This window comes from Brassica napus, chromosome C5 (genome assembly GCF_020379485.1).
Source record: "Brassica napus cultivar Da-Ae chromosome C5, Da-Ae, whole genome shotgun sequence".
NCBI classification, from domain to species: domain Eukaryota; kingdom Viridiplantae; phylum Streptophyta; class Magnoliopsida; order Brassicales; family Brassicaceae; genus Brassica; species Brassica napus.
Genome location: NC_063448.1, coordinates 29,271,559 through 29,290,061, shown reverse-complemented (window position 1 = coordinate 29,290,061; position 18,503 = coordinate 29,271,559). Strand labels below are relative to the sequence as shown.

Genomic DNA, 18,503 nt, shown 5'->3' with positions numbered 1-18,503 from the left:
TTGGCTATTCGTTTTCTCGGCTTTTGAAGTTTTGACCGAGATTCGGTTTTTCTGAGGACTTTCGGACATCGATTCCGTCGTGACCGATTTTGACCCCAACAGTTAGCCCCCCAACTACCTAGGATCCGTGGACCTGGGTGTTAGGTCCTAGCTTGCGGTATGGTCTGTTCTAGGTGGAATTAGACGTAATCGTTTGTCGAAAGATTGAAGGTGAATAGTAAAAAAAATTGTATAAGTAAGGGAAGTAAGTTTTTCAAATTCTTTATTCACTTCTTCCCTTAAGAAAAGATTCCTCCAAAATAGAAATTTTTTCTCTAAGATCTCTCTTTGCTCAAAGAAAATGTCTTCAAGAAAAGGATCTTCAAAGAGGAATTCTTCCTCACATTCATCTTCGGGTGACTTTTCTGCCAATGAGGTTATCGCCCCAAAAAAAGAGTTTGAAGTTGAGGAAGAAGCAAAGGATGCGTACTACAAAGCTCTTTGCGGCTCGCCTCCACCTTCGCAAGACATTCCGATTCCTAAGAGGCCCGTGAGGTCGCCAAACGCACCCCTCACGCCGAGCATGGTCTCTCCCGACAACCTCACGACTCTCAGGGACTTTTACCATACTCCAAGTGGAGTCGTATTTCGGATCCCGAGTGGCAACGAGAGTGCGAAGAACCCTCCGGAAGGTTTCTTTACTTGCTACGAGGCCTTCCTGGTGTATTGCCGCATGTGGTTTCCGATCCCTGGTACCATCGTCCGCGCGCTTCACCACTTTGGGCTTTCGATCAGCCAGCTAAGCGTTTCGGCCTTGCAGCATTGGCTCGGTGTGTTGATCTCGAGTTACGAGCTAGGAATGGATCTTAACCCTGGCAACTTCGAGGGATTTTGGTCTACGAGAGGAACGGGGATCGATGGCTCATACCGCATGGCGCCAAAGAACGGCATGGCTATAATTCAGGGGCACACTTCACATCCTAAGACATGGTTCGAGCGCTTTTTCTTTGTCTGGATAGATGGGGAGTCTGTCGAGGAGAGCTACCTCCACCTATTCCGTCGGGAGTGGAACTTCACCCGTGGTAATACGAATAGCTATGTTTTTCGTTTTGATACCTTGAAAACATGCGAAGATGATTTTTTTATTATCTTCCAGTGAACATGATCCTTCCGCCGACTCCTGCCGATCTTTTTTCCAAGCGAGATCTTCTCCGCGGCAGGCCATTCTTCTGGAATTCCTTCACCGTTGAACGGATTCGAAGCACGGTGGAGCTCCATCGATCTCGAGCCGTCTCTCAGCCTCTTGATGTTCCGTATGACGTAGAACCGGTAATTGATGTCTTGCTTGCTCAGAGGCAGAGAACCAGGTCTCGGAAAGGCAAGGGAGTTGCCTCTGAGAACGTCTTGGGAAACCCTCCGCTGCCAGAATGGAACCCTAGTTTCTCCCTAAGGGAAAGGAGTGGAACCAGCGAGGTTACCCTCCCAGCGACTTTTTTGCCGACCTCCCTCCCGGTTTTACTACTCATGAGTCGCTGGACGAAGAATCGAGGAGGAAAGTAGTCGCCGAAGGCTCCAACTTAATCAACGAGGTTTATCCTTTGAACTTTGATCTAAATTATATATTTTTTTTGTTTCCTTTTCCGATCTTAAGTTCGTACAGGGGATGAGGGTGTTCAATGCGGCGCTCGACGGAAGTTTCTGGGAGTCGCGTATCTCTCACTTCAAAGCCGAGGAGGCTGAAAGAGAACTCTTTCGGTTTCGGAAGGAGGTCGAAGAACAGAGCCGTAGACAGGCTGAGCTCCATTCTCGGGCCCTTGTCCGTGCGGAGAGGAGAGGAAAGAGAGCGATTGTCGCCGAAATGAAGCGGAGGGCTGCTTTGTTTGCCACCAAATTCGAGAGCTTTAAGGATGCTCAAGAATTCGTGGGCAATTTCGCAAGTGCCGTGGCTCGGTTGCTATCCTCTACAAGTCGCAGAACGAGGACTTCTCTTTTCCTGCCGAGGTCGTTGAGATGTCGGGTCTTATGAACAGGTGTGCCCATGCCGAATCCTTGGTTCCTCCGATCGAAGGAAGGGTCCGACAGCTTTTGGATTCCATCGAGGTCTCGGAGGACACGGCAGAAGCGGGAACCGGTGTTGGTGATGAAGGTGCCGGAGTCGCGGACGGAGAGGTGGACCAGCCTGCGAGCTCGTTCGGGGTCTCCATGTCCGGGTTCTTCGACTTTGAGCTTTGAGGATTGTTGGGATTATTTCCCTTAGTTTTATTTCGAGGTTTGATGTATCTAGTCCGAGTGTGGCCGTATTTGATTTATGTGTGTTATGGCCTTGCGAGGCTATGTGAACTATGTGTTTGAGACCGGCCGTTTGGTGGCTTTGGGTCCTAGCCGTTTTTTGCGGCTTCTATATATATGATGAATGATTGACATTCTGTGCGTTTTAGTTTATACTTCTGCCAACTGTGAGGGAAAGATACGAGTAGTCACTTCGTATCTTAACTCTTAGTTTATCGTCTTGTTCGTTTGCTCTTACTGAACGAGGGCGTTTGGAAACGTTTAGGAGTTTCGCGAAGTTTCGTGAGCGTATTAGATATAGACGATGGGACATGTTTTTAAGATCTCGTATCATGTCTTGAGATGTTAGTGGACCAGTAGGACTGAGTTTAGGGAAAGTCCTAGGTTTACTTTCGGCTCTAAGGCTGTGCGACGACTGATCGGCTCTCGTTTTGCCTGTGGGCGATTTCCACCTGGTTCTTTCCGATTTAAAGTCCGCGACTTGGCGCCGGCTTATATGACTTGTATGGAACGAACCGAGCACTCTCCAGAGACCGTCTGGAGTGCTGACCAAAATTTCGGATTTCTTGTATAGCGCGCTATGGTATCCTCGTCGGATGTAAAAGAACCTTTAATTTTACGAAAGGTTAGACTACGAGTTCTTTTTTAAGAACGTTTTGGGTTTGTCCGTCGGGGCCAATCGACGGGCAATTTGTTTTTTTGTTTTTATTTTAGAGTCGCGGACGGACCTTGTGTTTGGATAATATCTCTCGAAAATATTTACGACGTCTCGCTTTTTCTGAAAGGTATATCCTTTGTAGTGAGAAAGTTACGATCTTCGGTTTTAGAGAAGATGTATTTGGTCTTGCTTGAACATTGATATGCAGTGATTGTTGTTTAAGTTAGTTCCCATCCAAGGACTGCTTGAAAGGTATGCGTGTTTGGAGACCCTTGTCTTGGGTGTTTCTCAGGTTAATCTCCGATTGTTGGGGCTTACTGCAAGTGAATCGGGAGACCGAAATAAAATGAGTTTTATTGGAAAAGTTTCGAAAATATCGAGTACATGTGTAGATATTCCGAACTTTGTGGGAGTATACGAGTATACGTACCCACTCCCCCCCCCCTTTTTGGAGAGGGGGATAGCTGAACTTGTCAATAGGACAAGCTGCCTACGTCCCTCTTTCGAGGATCAAGCCATCTCTTAGTTCTGCTTTGTTGTTGCGGGCGTTCCTACTCGTTGGATAGGGCCATTTCTGTTACTTTGGCCGTTGAGGCTTTAGTTAAATCGGCGGCCGTTTCGTGAGTCGGGTTTTCCGCTGGTAGGGCGATGGACTCCGGGATCGCGTCGCTGTCCGGAGCCATTGTCTGGGCGAGTGATTCCGAATCGCTCTTTGTGGAACCTTCAGGAGTACTCTGAGTTTTCTTGACTCGCTTCGGGCTAATCGCAGGGGTATTCCGAGTTTGTCATAGCTTATGCTCGGCCAAAAAGCAGAGCCTAGATTGTTTCTGGCATCCCCAGATTACTGCTGTTCCATTTGGTGTTGGGAACTTGATGCTAAGGTGGTAAGTTGACGGTACCGCCTTCATTGAGTTGATCCATGGGGTTCCCATGATAACATTATAGACGGCCGGGTTATCGACTACGGCGAAGTCAATGATTTTTGTGACTTCCCTTGCAATGACCGGAAGTTTGATCGATCCGAGGGTCATTGATGTTGTGCCCGAAAAACCGGTCAGGGGTTTTGGTTCCGGGACGACTTCCCCGAGTTCGATGTTCATTCTCCGGAGAGTGTCGCGGAAAATGACATTGACCTTGCTGCCTGTGTCGATGAGGATTCTTCCCACTTCGAGGTCTCGAATTACCAAGTCGATGACCATCGGGTCGCAGTGAGGTTTATCGAGTCCGACGGTTTCCTCCTCCTCGAAAACAATCGTATCGTTTGGAGCGTTGACGGTCGGAGACCGAGTCGTCCAGTTAGAACTTGTTTCCGCCTTTCTTCCATAGGTCTTGATGGATGAAACAGAGTCGCGGTAGAATTGCGATTCTCCGTTGATCATGTTTATCCTCCGGCGGGTACTATTGTCTCCATGGTCATCCTGCCTTATTCCGCGTTTCTCGCCAGACTGGTTTGTGCGTGTGTCCCTCTCGGGAGACTCTTTATCAGTCCTGGGAGGACGGTCGGAATCCAGGATGAGGTCTTTTATGCTAGTGACCTTCGAGAGGTTGCCAGCGAGGAGTTTTGCGGCTAGCCTTGCGCCGAGAACTTTGCAGTTCGTAGTAGAATGACCTTTGGTCTGGTGGAACTCGCAGTAGGAGTTATCCTTGTACTGGTTCCTGGTCCAGGTGTTTCCGGAGGTCTTTCCTTGTTCGGAATTGATAGTGTATTTGTGCTCGCCCTGGACATCTTCTCCCTCGTGGAGGACATACTTGTCGTTTCGAGAGCTTTTCTTTTTTTGTGGGCGTCTTCTGCGGGTTGTACTTCTGGGAGAGGATTTTCATCTCCTCTTCCATTACGAAGAAGTCCGTTGCCTTATGAAGAGCATCCTGAATCGTTCTCGGTTTTTCGAGGGATATCCATTGCCGGAATTTCGACCGGTACCAGAGAGTTTTCTTTAGAGCATCGATCGCCACTTTGTCGATGATCCCGGTGACTCTTGCCATTACTAGCTTGAATCTGTTCATGAACTCGCGAAGTGGCTCGTCTTCTCTTTGAGACAGGCTCCAGAGATCGACCTCCGAGGTTTCCCTGTCCATGAACATGGAATACTGCTTGAGAAACTCTGAAGCAAGTTGGCGGAAACTTCCGATGGAATTTCGTTTTAGGCGAGAAAACCATTAGAGTGCAGCTCCTTTGAGGTTTTCGACGAAGAGGAGGCAGTAGCCAGCGTCTCGTTCGCGTTCCTTGTGTTTGCACCTCCCCATCGCGATCTGGAAAGACTGCAGGTGCGCTTTCGGGTCAGTGGTGCCATCGTAGATGGGAATTTTGATCTTCCCTGGGTCCGAGACGTTGGTCTCAGTAATCCGGGCAGTGAACGGGGTTTTGCGTGCTTCCTCGAGAAGTCTGTCGATCTCGGGCGCAGCGCAGCGCTTGTCGCGTGGTGGATTTGTGATTTCACCGCTTTCACCTCCGCTGCGGTTTTCGCGATGTACTCGCGGAGATCATGGATCTCATCAGGATTTCTGGCAGCCTTGCGAGCTTGTCTGTGTTTGCTGCGGTGGATCATGGCCTGCTTTTCGGCCAGCTCCTCCTGTTCTACCCAATAGAGGTTTTCTTCTTCTTCGGTCATGGGTCTTTCGAAGGACACGTCCTGCCGAGCGGACTGGCTTCGCGTTCTTCTTGGGTGGATGTCAGCACCCTCGTCCGAATGATCGGACTGGTCGCTTATCTCCAGGTCGATGCGCTTGATTTCTTCTCCGTCGTTGCTCTTGGTAGGAGGTGGAAGGTTCTCCGCAGTTGACTGTGAGCGTTTCATCAGGGTTTTGGCCTGAGGAAGCCTTGTCCGCTTGTGCAGCTCGATTGTCCGGAGTCTCGAAATCAAGTCTTCTACCGCTGTGGGCTCTTGTGGTCCCGCGCGGGGCTTTGCTCCTGGCTTTCGCCGTTAAGGTTTCCACCTGTTTTGCGAGGGAGGCCACGAGTTATCCTTGTTCGTCCGACTTTTTTTTTGAGCGGAGGCAAACATTTCCTTCATCTGGTCTAGTATCACGGTGTCGGCAGTGACCGTTGATACGTTTCCAGCTGGAGTTTTATCAGCGTTGGCATCGACGGGAGTCCCGTCGTGAGTTTACGGGTCTTTGTCAGCGTTGGTCGTCATATTGGACTGAGCGTGTGTGGTTGCGAGAGAGATAGATCCGTACCCCCCCTCCTTTTAGCGCCAAACTGTGGGAACCGAAATTCACACTGTCGAGTTTTGTTAATCGGAGGAAAGTCAAATTAACCTAGCCTTCCTTGAAGGTCCCGGTTATCTGCTGGGCTACACACGACACGATCAATATGAAAGAATAAAATAAAAATAAGCTGAAAAAGAGAATAAGAGGATCTTATTCCCGAATTCGCGTTTGAGCGTGAACCACAAGTAAAGACCTAGGCTACAAGAGCTGTCGGTACATTCGCTAGTCTAGCGACCTAAATCTAAACTAGTTGAGTCGCAGCTCGATTAGTAAAAACGGAAAAAGATGCCTAAATTGCTCTAAGTGCTAAGTTGCTCTGATGTTCTCTGATCCCCCCTCCCTCTTCGTCCTAGGTCCTCCTTATATACTACTCCTTAGGTCGGTTTACCTTTTCTTGGGCCAGATTTGTCGCGAAGCGGGCTTTTCCATATTTCCTTCTTCTTTGTGATTATCTTAGGAAATTTGACATTTATCACTTCCCGCGGATGAGATAAACCGTCATACCAGTCTTTGGGATCAAGTCTTTTGGGACCATAGATGGGCCGTTGTCCGCAATTCGGACCCTCTTTGGGCCGTATCGGGACTTAAGCGTTTTTATGATTTTAGTCGCGAAGTAGCCGTTGGTATAGGCATGGTTCTTCCAACGGAACCCTGTTTCTTCGCATAGCCGAGGCAGTTGGTGTTAAGTTAACCGTAACCTGCTCTACTACGAAGAATAGGAAACCGTTCGAGAGACAAAACCTTCCCAACTTCCCGAATGCTTTCGACGATGTTTTTTAGACGGAACATTGGTGTCGTATCCACGGACCCGAAGACTGAGTTACGGAAACTTCGGACGAAGATGCATGGTTATGGGATGGGACCGGGTTCAGAATGGTCCACGGAGAATTGGCCGCACTCGTCGGGCGAGCTGATCCGTGCCACGGTCGAGCTCGCCGGCGAGCCGACCGGCAACACGGTCGTGCTCGCCGGGCGAGCTGGGTCGTGTCGCGGCCGAGCTCGCCGGCGAGTCGACCGGCAACACGGTCGTGCTCGCCGGGGGAGGTGGATCGTGTCGCGGCCGAGCTCGCCGGCGAGTCGACCGGCAACACGGTCGTGCTCGCCGGGCGAGCTGGCTCGTGTCGCGGCCGAGCTCGCCGGAGAGTCGACCGGCAACACGGTCGTGCTCGCCGGGCGAGCTGGCTCGTGTCGCGGCCGAGCTTGCCGGCGAGTCGACCGGCAACACGGTCGTGCTCGCCGGGCGAGCTGGCTCGAGTCGCGGCCGAGCTCGCCGGCGAGACGACCGGCAACACGGTCGTACTCGCCGGGCGAGCTGGCTCGTGTCATGGTCGAGCTCGCCGGGCGATCCATTTCGGCTATTCGTTTTCTCGGCTTTTGAAGTTTTGACGATTCGGTTTTTCCGAGGACTCTCGGACATCGATTCCGTCGTGACCAATTTTGACCCCAACAGGTCTGACAATAGTTTTGTATTTTAAAGTGTACTAAACTTTGATCCGCGCAACTGCACATGTATTTGCCTTCATTTTTATATATGTTAAAAGAAAATTTATACATCGTTAATGATAAATATTCTTAACATTAACCATAGTTTCAAACGTTTATGGAAATTTATTTTGGCTAAGATTCGATTAAAAAAATTTATAATTTCAATTAGACTAAGACAAATATATTTAAATATAGGTTCAATAAATATCTCATTGGCATGACATTGTAAATAAGTGGTAAAACTAAGGAATAATTAGATATTTTATTTTATGGACCAATTACTCGCAGATTCGCGTATTGTGATGTTCACTACATGAAATGGTTGTTTTTGTAGATGCATTTATGATAGATGGAAAATTGGTTTTCTGGTGCAAGACTTCCCACGAGAAAGACATGATGGAGTTAATATTTTGGTGTTTACATCTTTCATGGTTAGGGCATTTTCAACTCCACTCTGTTTTCCATTTTTAAATAGAATTTAGAGTAAAAATTCTTTAATAGTACTCTATTTTTCACTCCATAATAGAGTAAAAAATGGGTTTATTCTATATATAGAGTAAGTTGTTTTTTTTGTTCATCACTCTATTTTTTACTCTAAAATAGAGTGCCATTGAAATATATCACAACTCTATTATAGAATTACTCTAGGATGAATCATTGGAGATGGTCTTATGGGTCTTCGCTATTTCATTGGGCGCAGCGTTCCGACATTCGGCATTAAACAAGGTCATAAAAGTGGCAAGCCTTTTGAACAAAGTAAACCAATACTCATAATTCGTGAATTAGCAAATAGAATGAGGTAAAACTCTTGATGATATTTCACAACATTGGATTGGATATTGGATGATATTATGTGATTTCCTATGTTTGTTATTTGAACTTCTAATGTCACTATATGAAATTTGGCAAAGTTTTTTGGTTTTTCGGATTTGATTGATATTAAGAGTTTATGGAAATAGAGTTGGGTCAGGGAATGATTTGTTGACTTTATTGAATTTTTTTTTACACCAACATGATATCGCTATTTATTTGTGGATTGCTATTAGTTGATGGTTATCGAATGAAAGGAATGAAGACATGCTTTCGGCCTTTTGTTTCATTGATTATTCTCGGCCGTAGTTGCCATTAGTCTACCGGAAATCATTAATCGATGTTATGTTAAACAACCAGTTTTCTAGGCTTTTTTTTGGCAATTTCAGCTTTTTAATTACTTTTCCGTCTTTTTTCTTTCTAAAAAGTGGTCAATTATTATTCTTTGCTTCTCGGTATAAAAAACATCTATCTATAATAATAAAGCAGAGTTTTCTCTCACCTTAGGCCTCCACATCATCGAGAAGGAGGAGGCAATTAAGGACACGTGTCCATCTTTTATTTCCGCAAGCCAGTTTTCTTGACTTCAATTTGGGCCATTTATGTTTCTGTAGAAATGACAAGGCCCAATCTCTCATTTGACCAAAAAAACTCTAACATGTCTCCTTCACTTTGTTTGTTCGTTTCGATCTGAGGAACCCCGTCCGTTTCGATTCCTTTCCCCAGCTGAGAAATGACAATCGTTATGGAATTGGAACCTCAATACCCACTAATCTGGTTATGGTCAAGAAAGGTGGAGCGTCGATGGGTAGTGATCTGGTCCTGGCTTGATGGAAAGGTACTGAGACATTTCCTTTTCTCAATTATCGATCCCTATATTGCTATCCCATTATCCCGTTCCTTTTTTTTTTTTTTTTTTTGCGCAACTCCTTCCTTTTTCTATGATCATACTTCTTTCTCAGTGTTTATATTGTTGGTTTTGCTAGAGATTTCGATGTTCATGTTGTTGTGGAGCTCTATTTCTCTGAGCTTAAGGCTAGCCGTTGTAGGAAGGTTGTGGTGACGAGGCTTCTTATGTTTTTGGAAACTTGAATTATTAAGAAATTCTGTTCTCGGAAGCTGGAAATAATAAGAGATTGGAGAGTTGATGGGCGTGGATCTGCTAATGGTCAATCGAAAGGTAATTATTCTTACTGTCTACTTCGATTTAAAAACCTGTACACCTTCTAGATTATCCTTCTTACAAGTGTTCTTATTTGGCCGCAGTCAACAAAGCAACATAGCTTCTGCTCAGGCTCTGAGCCACCGATACCATCGCTATGTACATCATGTACCTTATGGCCGTCACAACCCTTCGGTATTTGAACTGAAATACTGATGATATGGGTCAGATGTACGAGCTATACTTCGAGCTTACTATTCAGCTTCATGCAATTTGATGGGGTTAGTTCTTTCTTTTCTTTTGTGTGTATTCACATGCCGATCCTGAAGCTGTATTTAAATCTCTAGATCAGATTTCAATTTCTATGTTTTAACTAAGAAAGTTCTATTTGGAAAAATTCATGATTTTGTAAATACCATGATTTCTGAAATTTTATTGCTATTTCGGTTTTCTCTTTCGGATTCTCAATGATGATTCATGAAGATTAAGCGTTGACTTCAAATATGTGTTTTTTGAATTGGTAATTATTGTGAAAAGCTGTGGTCGGAACATGAATTTATGAATTTTGTTGCGTTCTATTAGCTCTTTGACTCGCTCTCTATAGCATCCCATAAATGATGAGATGATGTGTGTTTACGCTCCCCTCTGTTCTTGATGCTCTCTTTTTGATTCCCGATGGATAGTTCATCAAGATATATGTGTCTGATTTCATGTATATGTTTATAGGATTGCAACATTTAGATTGCCACTGATGGGAACATGAAAGTATAATATTTTTAGTAGTGTTATATTAGCTCTTTGACTATACTTTTCAGATGCAATACTTAATGTTGTGCTCTTAGTGTGGAGAAGCAGACTCTTATTTCTCAAATATGCTAAAAATTTTCCCCGCGTACTCTACTATCAATTTGTTTTTCTTCTTAAACTTGATCAGCTTAGTTGATGACAACCAACAATCTGTCTGGCCCTTTTATCTAGGATTGTTCGGCCTTGAATCTGCTTGCATCAAAAGCCTTTGACCTTCCTCATCCTACCAAGGGTCGATCATCTTCGTAGGTATCTTATTTACGCGTTACTGCTCTCCGATGAGGCGATGACCATACATCACACTGGAAACAAAAATACCAAGCCTCTAAATGTGTCCCCAAATCTCACTACCGGCCCACCGTCTACAGATATAGCACGGTATTCAACTGTACTGCTCTCAACTCTCTTAATTTGTGCTTACAGTCATCTTTCATGGTTTTGATCTTTGGTTCTAGACTCAAGTCGGAGCGTGTTAGAGACCATGGAGAAGAAGGAACAAATGCAGTTTCTTATGAACCTGCTGCAGACAAGACAAGACACCAAGGAGAAACGCTTCGTTGAACCCCTTTTGATATGCAAGAGCCCGCACAATACTCACTCATTTCTGTTTTTAATGATTATTCCAATAGAGGAGAAACAATTAACACAAAATGTGTTGGTTGTTTAGTCTTCATGCGAGATATTCATGTGAAATACTAGCTCCTCTTTCACTTTTTTGGTGCGACGAGTATGCTGTGATTAAATTATTTGATTGTGTTGATTACTTAATTTTGTTGAGCATGAAATTTACTTGCATAATTGTAATATGATGCTTGATTTGTCGTGATTCCTTTTCTTTTCTGTAAGGTAGCCAATAGGAAAATTCAAAACCTCAATCTTTAAGACAATGACCACTGTCGGGCATGTAATATTTGTTACAAATTTTCCAACAATCAAGGTTGCACCATAACAAATCCAGGTGACCACAAATTTTGAAAACCAAAAAATAAATACCATTCATCTCTTTTTAATTTTATTATGTTTATTTTACTCCAAGTTAGATTGCAGCTTAGATTTTATCGGTCTTTAGACAAGGAACATGGCTGGATATATGCGAAGTAATTGTGTGAATTTATCAAATGATCTTATATAATAACTGACCAATTTGGCTATTATACTTTCTAAACTAAATTATTTAATTATTGAACAATTTCCAAAATATAAAAGTTAAAAACATCATATATGCTACCAATATAATAAAACAATATCACAAAATAACAAAAGAATCAAAAACAAATATAATTAATAACACAAATTATTCTATTAAATAATTTAAAATAATAACAATAATAGAAAAACTTACCTATCTCTTAATTAAAGCTAAAATAAGTTTTATAATTATAAACTTACCTCTCTCTTCCTTGCGTCACGTCAGCTAGAGCATAGGGGCAAAGATCACACGTGTCATCTTATAAAGTCTTCAACAAAACCAATTTTCGTTCTGAAATCTATAGCATGTTTATTGCATTCACAGATTCTTCGTAACTGGGCCACAACTTTTTTTTGTTTTTGGGCTTTGTAAAACTATTATGGCTAAATTTAGGTATGATCCGCTCAGTCAAACTTATGAAAGAGGTTTTGTTTGTGACGTTTGCTGTATATCTTTTATCTTCTCACTGTGAAATCTAACCCTTCCTAAGAAAACGTACGCAATTATGTCAATTAATAAACGACATCCATTTTATGAGCTTCAACGCCTCTTTGTTTCCTTATCAAACACTCTGATTGAGTACATATACACAAACTTTCATGTGAGGAAGAGAGCATTTTCTTTTATTGTTCGTGACCTTTCTTCCTCTCTCCCTAGCCTATTGTGCTTTCGTCTTCCATTGGCGTGGCCGACTCAACTACCCGGTTATCCATTGGTCTATGGATCATCACGAGTTCCCAAAAATTGCTTCAACCCACACGAAACGTTCTTTGCGTCGCTCAGTTTCTTATTCGGATTGCATCAGAGCCGTGCCCCTTCGTTTCCCTATTTCAATGACTGTAAATTTGATTGCCAAACAGATCTGAAACCTAAGGTGAGTAATCTGATCTGGGTTGGATTGTGTTGATTTGATCTGATGTAATTTTGGAATCTAATCCATGGTAAATTGAGAGAAAAAACGAGCATGGCTTCACAAACAATGCCAACATCTCTTTGCAGTGAACCCAAATTTTCTTTGTCTTCTAGAATTATTAACTTCTTACACATTGATTTTAGTATTATCTGCACCATTAGGTACACTTGTACTTGAAACGTGAATACTAAGATTGCCCTTTATAAGATAATTTGGTTCAGTTTTTTCTCTGACTAAAGTAAAATTATCCGTCTTTTGGCCAGACTTTAATCTCAAATAGGACAAATGAGTGAAAAAAAATCTACAACCACCTATTTTAATCTACATAGCACAATAATTAAAAAATTACAATATTGCCATTAATGAAAGAACAATATGAGCCATTCGATTTTTTTTTCTCTCTTTAAACTAGAGTCGTCGGATCATAAAAAAAGAAGATGATATGATATTTATGAAAACGTCATTAATGAAATATCAATCATAACCGTTAGATCATCTTGTCTACGATTTAATCATAGCCACACGATTACATCTATCTCTCCTTCTCTCTCTTTTCTCTTAATCTCAACTGCATGATCATTTCTTCTTTCTTCAATTACAACCATAGGATCTTCCTTATCTCATTCTTTAATTCGACTGGGTATAACTAGGTTAACTCGTACAACTGAACATGTTAAGAAATTTTATAAATAGTATATAAATGTTATAATCTATATATATTATGTAGCTACTATAATTAACACGACTAGTAAATCATGTTTTACATATGAAATAAACAAACAAATATCATAATTTGTATATAATGATAAAATTTCATATATTTTATTTTAGATTTATCAACTATATTAGTCATATTATAATGATAAACAAACATCGAGCATATTTTTGCAAAGCTATGAAGTGAAAATATTGGTACAATTTCTAAACCGAGACATATAAACAATTGATATCATTTTTATTATATATTAAATGAGTATTACTGGTACAACTTTGACATTTCATAAATTTGACAAAACCAATTTGGTATTCCATATGAGAAAAAATAATCAAATATCTCAATTTGTATGTACTCATAAGTTTCTCTTAATTTATTTGAAGTTTTGGAATTTTTTTTTGAAAATTATTACAGATCTCCACAAGCTTACATGATCCACCTTACACTTTTAAGGTTAGTTAACTTGTTTGTCCACTAAATTTTTGGAAAACATACATGAAATGTATTTTTACGAAATTGATGATTTCAGTGTAACCGGGCAAAGACATGTAAACATAAATAAGTGGTACAACTGATGTAATTGTATTTATTATGTGGTACAACTGATATTTTACGATTTCACTGCCAAAGTACAACTATGCACAAACTGATACAACTCAAAAACTAGTACAACTATGTACAGCCGGTACAACTAGAAAACTAGTACAACTACTTGTTATTTTATTTATTATATATGACTATATTACCCTTGATGAAAATGCATTCTCAACCATTAGATCATCTCACCTCTTATAATCTGAACCACACGATCTTTCTTCTCTTCTTCTCTCTTTCGGTTGGGACCCACTTCCTCTTTCTCTCAACCCTAGATCATTTTTCCCTTGTTCGATCATGGCCACACGATTTCTATCATTTGTATGTGTATAACTAATATAACTTGTACAACTAAACAAGCAAACAGATGATGTAACTAGTATTTACGTGACACGACTAATAAATCATGTTTTCCATATGAAATAAACAATAAAATATCTTAATTGGTTAATGGTGACAAAATTTTGTTTATTTTAATTGAGAGTTTTCAGTATTTTGTTTTATTTACCAAATGGAGATGCGGTTTCTCTCTTGCGGTTCCAAGCCTGCTTGGTTAGATTTGACGAGGACCACCGTGGACACCACCATCGAGCTTCCTCTTCTTCGTCATGACTTCACTCTTCTTTGCTGTATCTCTCTTCTTCTTCTTCACTGTGTATTTCTTCTTCTTCGTTGCGGCACCTCTCTTTTTCACAGTAGAGTCCTTTTTGTTCATCGCCGGTGAGTCATTCTTACTCATCGTCGACACTCCCTCTTTCTTCTTTTACGGGTGACTCGTGTATTTGGAACCATGGTTGAATTTTTTTCTGGCTCCGTATCTACCTTTTTGGTCTCGAGAGCAAAACGATGAAGATGGTTTTTTTCCGAAAATAGTACAACTAGTATAACTAGTACAACTTGTAACAAATCATTATCCAAATCAAATATTATTAAAAATATACTCTTCATGTATTTAATACAGGCGGGGAAGATTAGACAAACATGTCTTCTTGGTTCTACATCATCATTTTTTTATCATCTTCATACGCTGAAAACAAAAAAATAAAAACCACTATATTAATTGCAAAGTTGTACTAGTTATACATGTTTTACTTGTATCAGTTATAATGGTTATACTCAGACTATTTATACTAGTTATACTCATTGTAGTTGTACTACTTGTACCAATTTGAGTTGTACTAGCTGTACTAGTTGGAGTTGTACTAGTTGTCTTAGTAATACTCTGCGTTTCTTCTTTATCTTCAATCTCGTAAGTAAAAGATGAAATTTGATTCTAGATAAGATATAATTGATTAAACATGACTATGAGTTGATCGATTTGAGATAAGAAAAAGAAATTTGGTGGATTATTAAAGAAAATTTTTGATTTTGTTTTAAGGTGGAAGAATATTAATGGAGAAAATAAAAGAGGAATAAGAAGATTAGGGTTAAAATTGGGTCGGATTTTGGGTATGGATCCGGATCAAATCTGGGTAGGAAAGTCATGGCATAAACTAGTTAATATGTTTAATTTTGTAGGTCTTATGGTCTTTTACCCCTATTTTTGATTTATTTTTAATATATTGTTTAATTAAAAATAGAAGAGGTCCATAATAGATTTTTTTTTACCCCCTTTGTCCCATACTAGCATTTGATCCCTTTTGGCCACTGGTTGATGGAAAGGTATATACATTTAAAGTATGTCTTTTAAAAGAAAAAATTGGCACCTGAAAACACTTATTCCTGATAATAATTTTGAATCTCTGTTTGTTACTCTTTGTTTCAGCCAGAAGTTTTGCTACCAGAAGGATCGAAGTGGTGAAAGACACTGAGTTCTACAAATTGGAAATGTGGCAGATGTTCCTCTATTTACAAACCTGAGGGGGTAACAGAAGGTTTTCGTTGCTTTTTCATTTATGGTTGCCTAATCATCTAGTTCGTAATAGAACCGTGCGAGTTATTTTGAAAAACCAGAGGAGTCTGAGTCTCTGTGAGACTTAGACTGAGACTGAAGAAGTGAAATGTTTAAGATCAGGGATTTTGCAGAGAATTGTGAAACATGTGAGATGATTCTTGGCGTGGACCAACGGTCTACTTCCACCCTGAAGAGACTTACATGCCTTCATCTGTGCCATACTATATATATTTTTTTAAAACACAGCTTTTTAAACAGGTTTGGTACACCCCAAGTCAAACCGGTTAGCTCGAGTGGTTTGAATTACCCTGCAGGTGGACAAAACAATGGGTACTTCTGGATTGATCTCCCTCAAGAAGACGTGAAAGTAACAAGCAAGCTAAAATATCGGGCTTCGACTTTAACCACAAACCGCATCGGGAAGCATGTTGTCACTGCAAATGTGATCTTCATGAAAAGCAATTTTACGGCCAGCTTAAGTAGATGTTATTCTTGCAGCATAGCGGGAGCGGTGGCGGATGGGTTGATGTATCTGATCTTGAGTTTCTCAAAGCTAGCAACGCACCAGTTGTCTTGGACTTCTTTTTTGTAAAGAACTTCACATTTTAATTCATATCAACTTCTCATAGGAATAAAAATTGAGAAATTCTAGGTTCACCACCCAATAGTGTTTGAGTATTTGATATTTGATATCTTTTAAAAAATGAAATAAAATTGAATATCCAAATTAGATTATATTTTTAAAATAAAATAATAAAAATACATAAAAATAGTTAAAAAAATAAATTAATTAATATTGTTAAATCTTCAGCAAAATACTAAACCCTATACCCTAAATCCTAAACCCTAAACCCTAAACGTTAAACCTTAAACTTTGGATAAACTCTAAACCGTTGGAAAATCTTAAACCCTAAATCCTACATTAAAAACTAAATTTTACTAACACTAAACCCTAAATCCTAATCACTAAACCCTAAACCCTTGGGTAAACCCTAAACCTTTGGGTAAACTCTGAACCCTTGGATAAATCATAAACTCTAGGGTTTAATTTTAAATATTTTTGATTTAGAGTTTATGATTTATCCAAGGGTTCAGGGTTTATCCAAGGGTTTAGGGTTTAGCGATTAGGGTTTAGGGTTTAGTGTTATTAAGATTTAGTTTTTAATGTATGATTTAGGGTTTAAAATTTTCTAATGGTTTACGGTTTATCCAAGATTTAAGGTTTATAATTTAGGGTTTGGAGTTTAGGATTTAGGGTATAGGATTTAGTATTTTGCTAAAAGTTTATCAATATTTATTTATTTTTTTTTTGTAACTATTTTTATGTATTTTTATTGTTTTATTTTAAAAATATAATCTTATTTGGAAATTCAATTTTGTTTCCTTTTTTAAAAGATATCAAATATCAAATACTCAAACACTATTGGTTGGTGAATCTAGAGGTTCACCCCCTAGGGTGAACCCAAGAATTTCTCATAAAAATTTGCTGATTTAGATATTCATATCAGAAATCATCCTTTATCTCATTAACTTAAAAGTTTTTTTAAATAAGAAAACCCTTTTTAATTCTACCACTGCCTCATAAAATGATAAAATATATATGGTTTTATTGTGCCAAAAAATAACCTTTTATTTTGGAAGCAAAAACCCCTATTGATTATGGGAACAAAGAGGGGTGTATTGAATTTGAAACTTGAAGTGATTTGAATTTAGTGAGTTTTGAGATGATTTTAGGTGAATATTAGAATTTGGTGTAATTTTGGTTAAACAATTCTAGAATCTCATCTAAAAATATGGGATTTGAATTTTTATTTTTATAACTAAGAAACCCCTTTCAAACACCTTAAAAACATTTAAAGCACTATAAAATTTTCAACTTAAATTTTGTTCAATAACCGTGGATTTCAGAGTGTTTTATAAAATGACAAGTTCAATAACACCGGATTTTAAAGTGTTTTTAAAAAAATCCTCATTTAAATAACAATGGATTTGTCATTTTAATACAAATCATCCCCCCCCCCCCCCCCCCCCCCCCCAAAAAAAAAAAAACTTTCAAAGGGCAAAAAGAAAAGACACAATATCATTATATACCATATTTGTTTTCCTTTGTACTAAAGAAAGTTATCCAACAAGTAAAAAAATTATTTACTTCCCCAAGCTATTTAACTGAACCAATGTGCATTTATTAAATGGCCGGCTCCTCCTTGGGAATGTGTTGTTAGCAACTGAGTTGGTGAATGACTACCAAAAGCCTGCTGTCTCTTCACGGTCTTCAGTCAAACTCGACATTTCAAAAGCTTTCGATACGGGGAAGTGGTCATTTGTTGAATCTACGCTCAGGGCAATGCACATACCGGATCTCGTGCTTTGTTCTCAGTCTCCATTAACGGCGAGCTGGAGGATTTTTTCCGAGATCACGGGACATAAGGCAAGGCTGTTCGTTATCTCTGTATATCTATGTGATTGTAAGCAATGTGCTATCTAAACTCCTAAACAAAGCTGTGGTGAATAGGAGTATAGGCTATCACCTTATGCGTTGTGCAGTCAACCTCACACATTTGAGCTTCGCTGATGATATTGTTGTATTCACTGATGGATCACCTGCTTCACTCAACGGTACTCTGGCGGTATTTCAAGAGTTTGAACGAATGTCTGGGCTGCGAATAAATGTGTCAAAATCAACTGTATTTGCGGCAGGGAGAGGCAAACATGAGCTGGAAGTGCCTGCAGGGGAAGTTGGCCTCACTGTCTCAGCGCTTCCAATTAAGTACTTTGGTCTGCCTCTCACTACTAAGACA

At 40.4% G+C, this 18,503-nt stretch overlaps 2 protein-coding genes and 1 long non-coding RNA gene across 4 annotated transcripts; 2 read left to right on the top strand and 1 right to left on the bottom strand.

Annotated features, from left to right (window-relative positions):
* The first annotated feature begins 340 nt into the window (after window positions 1–340).
* On the top strand, window positions 341–2,211 carry LOC106431053. Its single transcript, XM_048757389.1, has 4 exons — window positions 341–1,061; window positions 1,136–1,452; window positions 1,640–1,929; window positions 2,010–2,211. The coding sequence occupies exons 1-4, from the start codon at window positions 341–343 to the stop codon at window positions 2,209–2,211; spliced, it is 1,530 nt and encodes a 509-aa protein (XP_048613346.1).
* A 1,266-nt stretch (window positions 2,212–3,477) lies between these two features.
* LOC125587194 lies at window positions 3,478–5,002 on the bottom strand. The gene is made up of 3 exons (XM_048757388.1): window positions 4,763–5,002; window positions 4,060–4,659; window positions 3,478–3,678 (listed from the first exon to the last, which is right to left on the bottom strand). Exons 1-3 carry the CDS (start codon window positions 5,000–5,002, stop codon window positions 3,478–3,480), a joined length of 1,041 nt encoding a protein of 346 aa, XP_048613345.1.
* A 3,370-nt stretch (window positions 5,003–8,372) lies between these two features.
* On the top strand, window positions 8,373–16,362 carry LOC125587738. Of its 2 annotated transcripts, none has more exons than XR_007324056.1 (2): window positions 8,373–12,463; window positions 15,577–16,362. It is a non-coding gene; the product is annotated as an uncharacterized LOC125587738 (long non-coding RNA). The 2 variants fall into 2 exon arrangements; XR_007324057.1 differs by having other exon boundaries at window positions 13,632–16,362.
* Window positions 16,363–18,503: the final 2,141 nt, after the last annotated feature.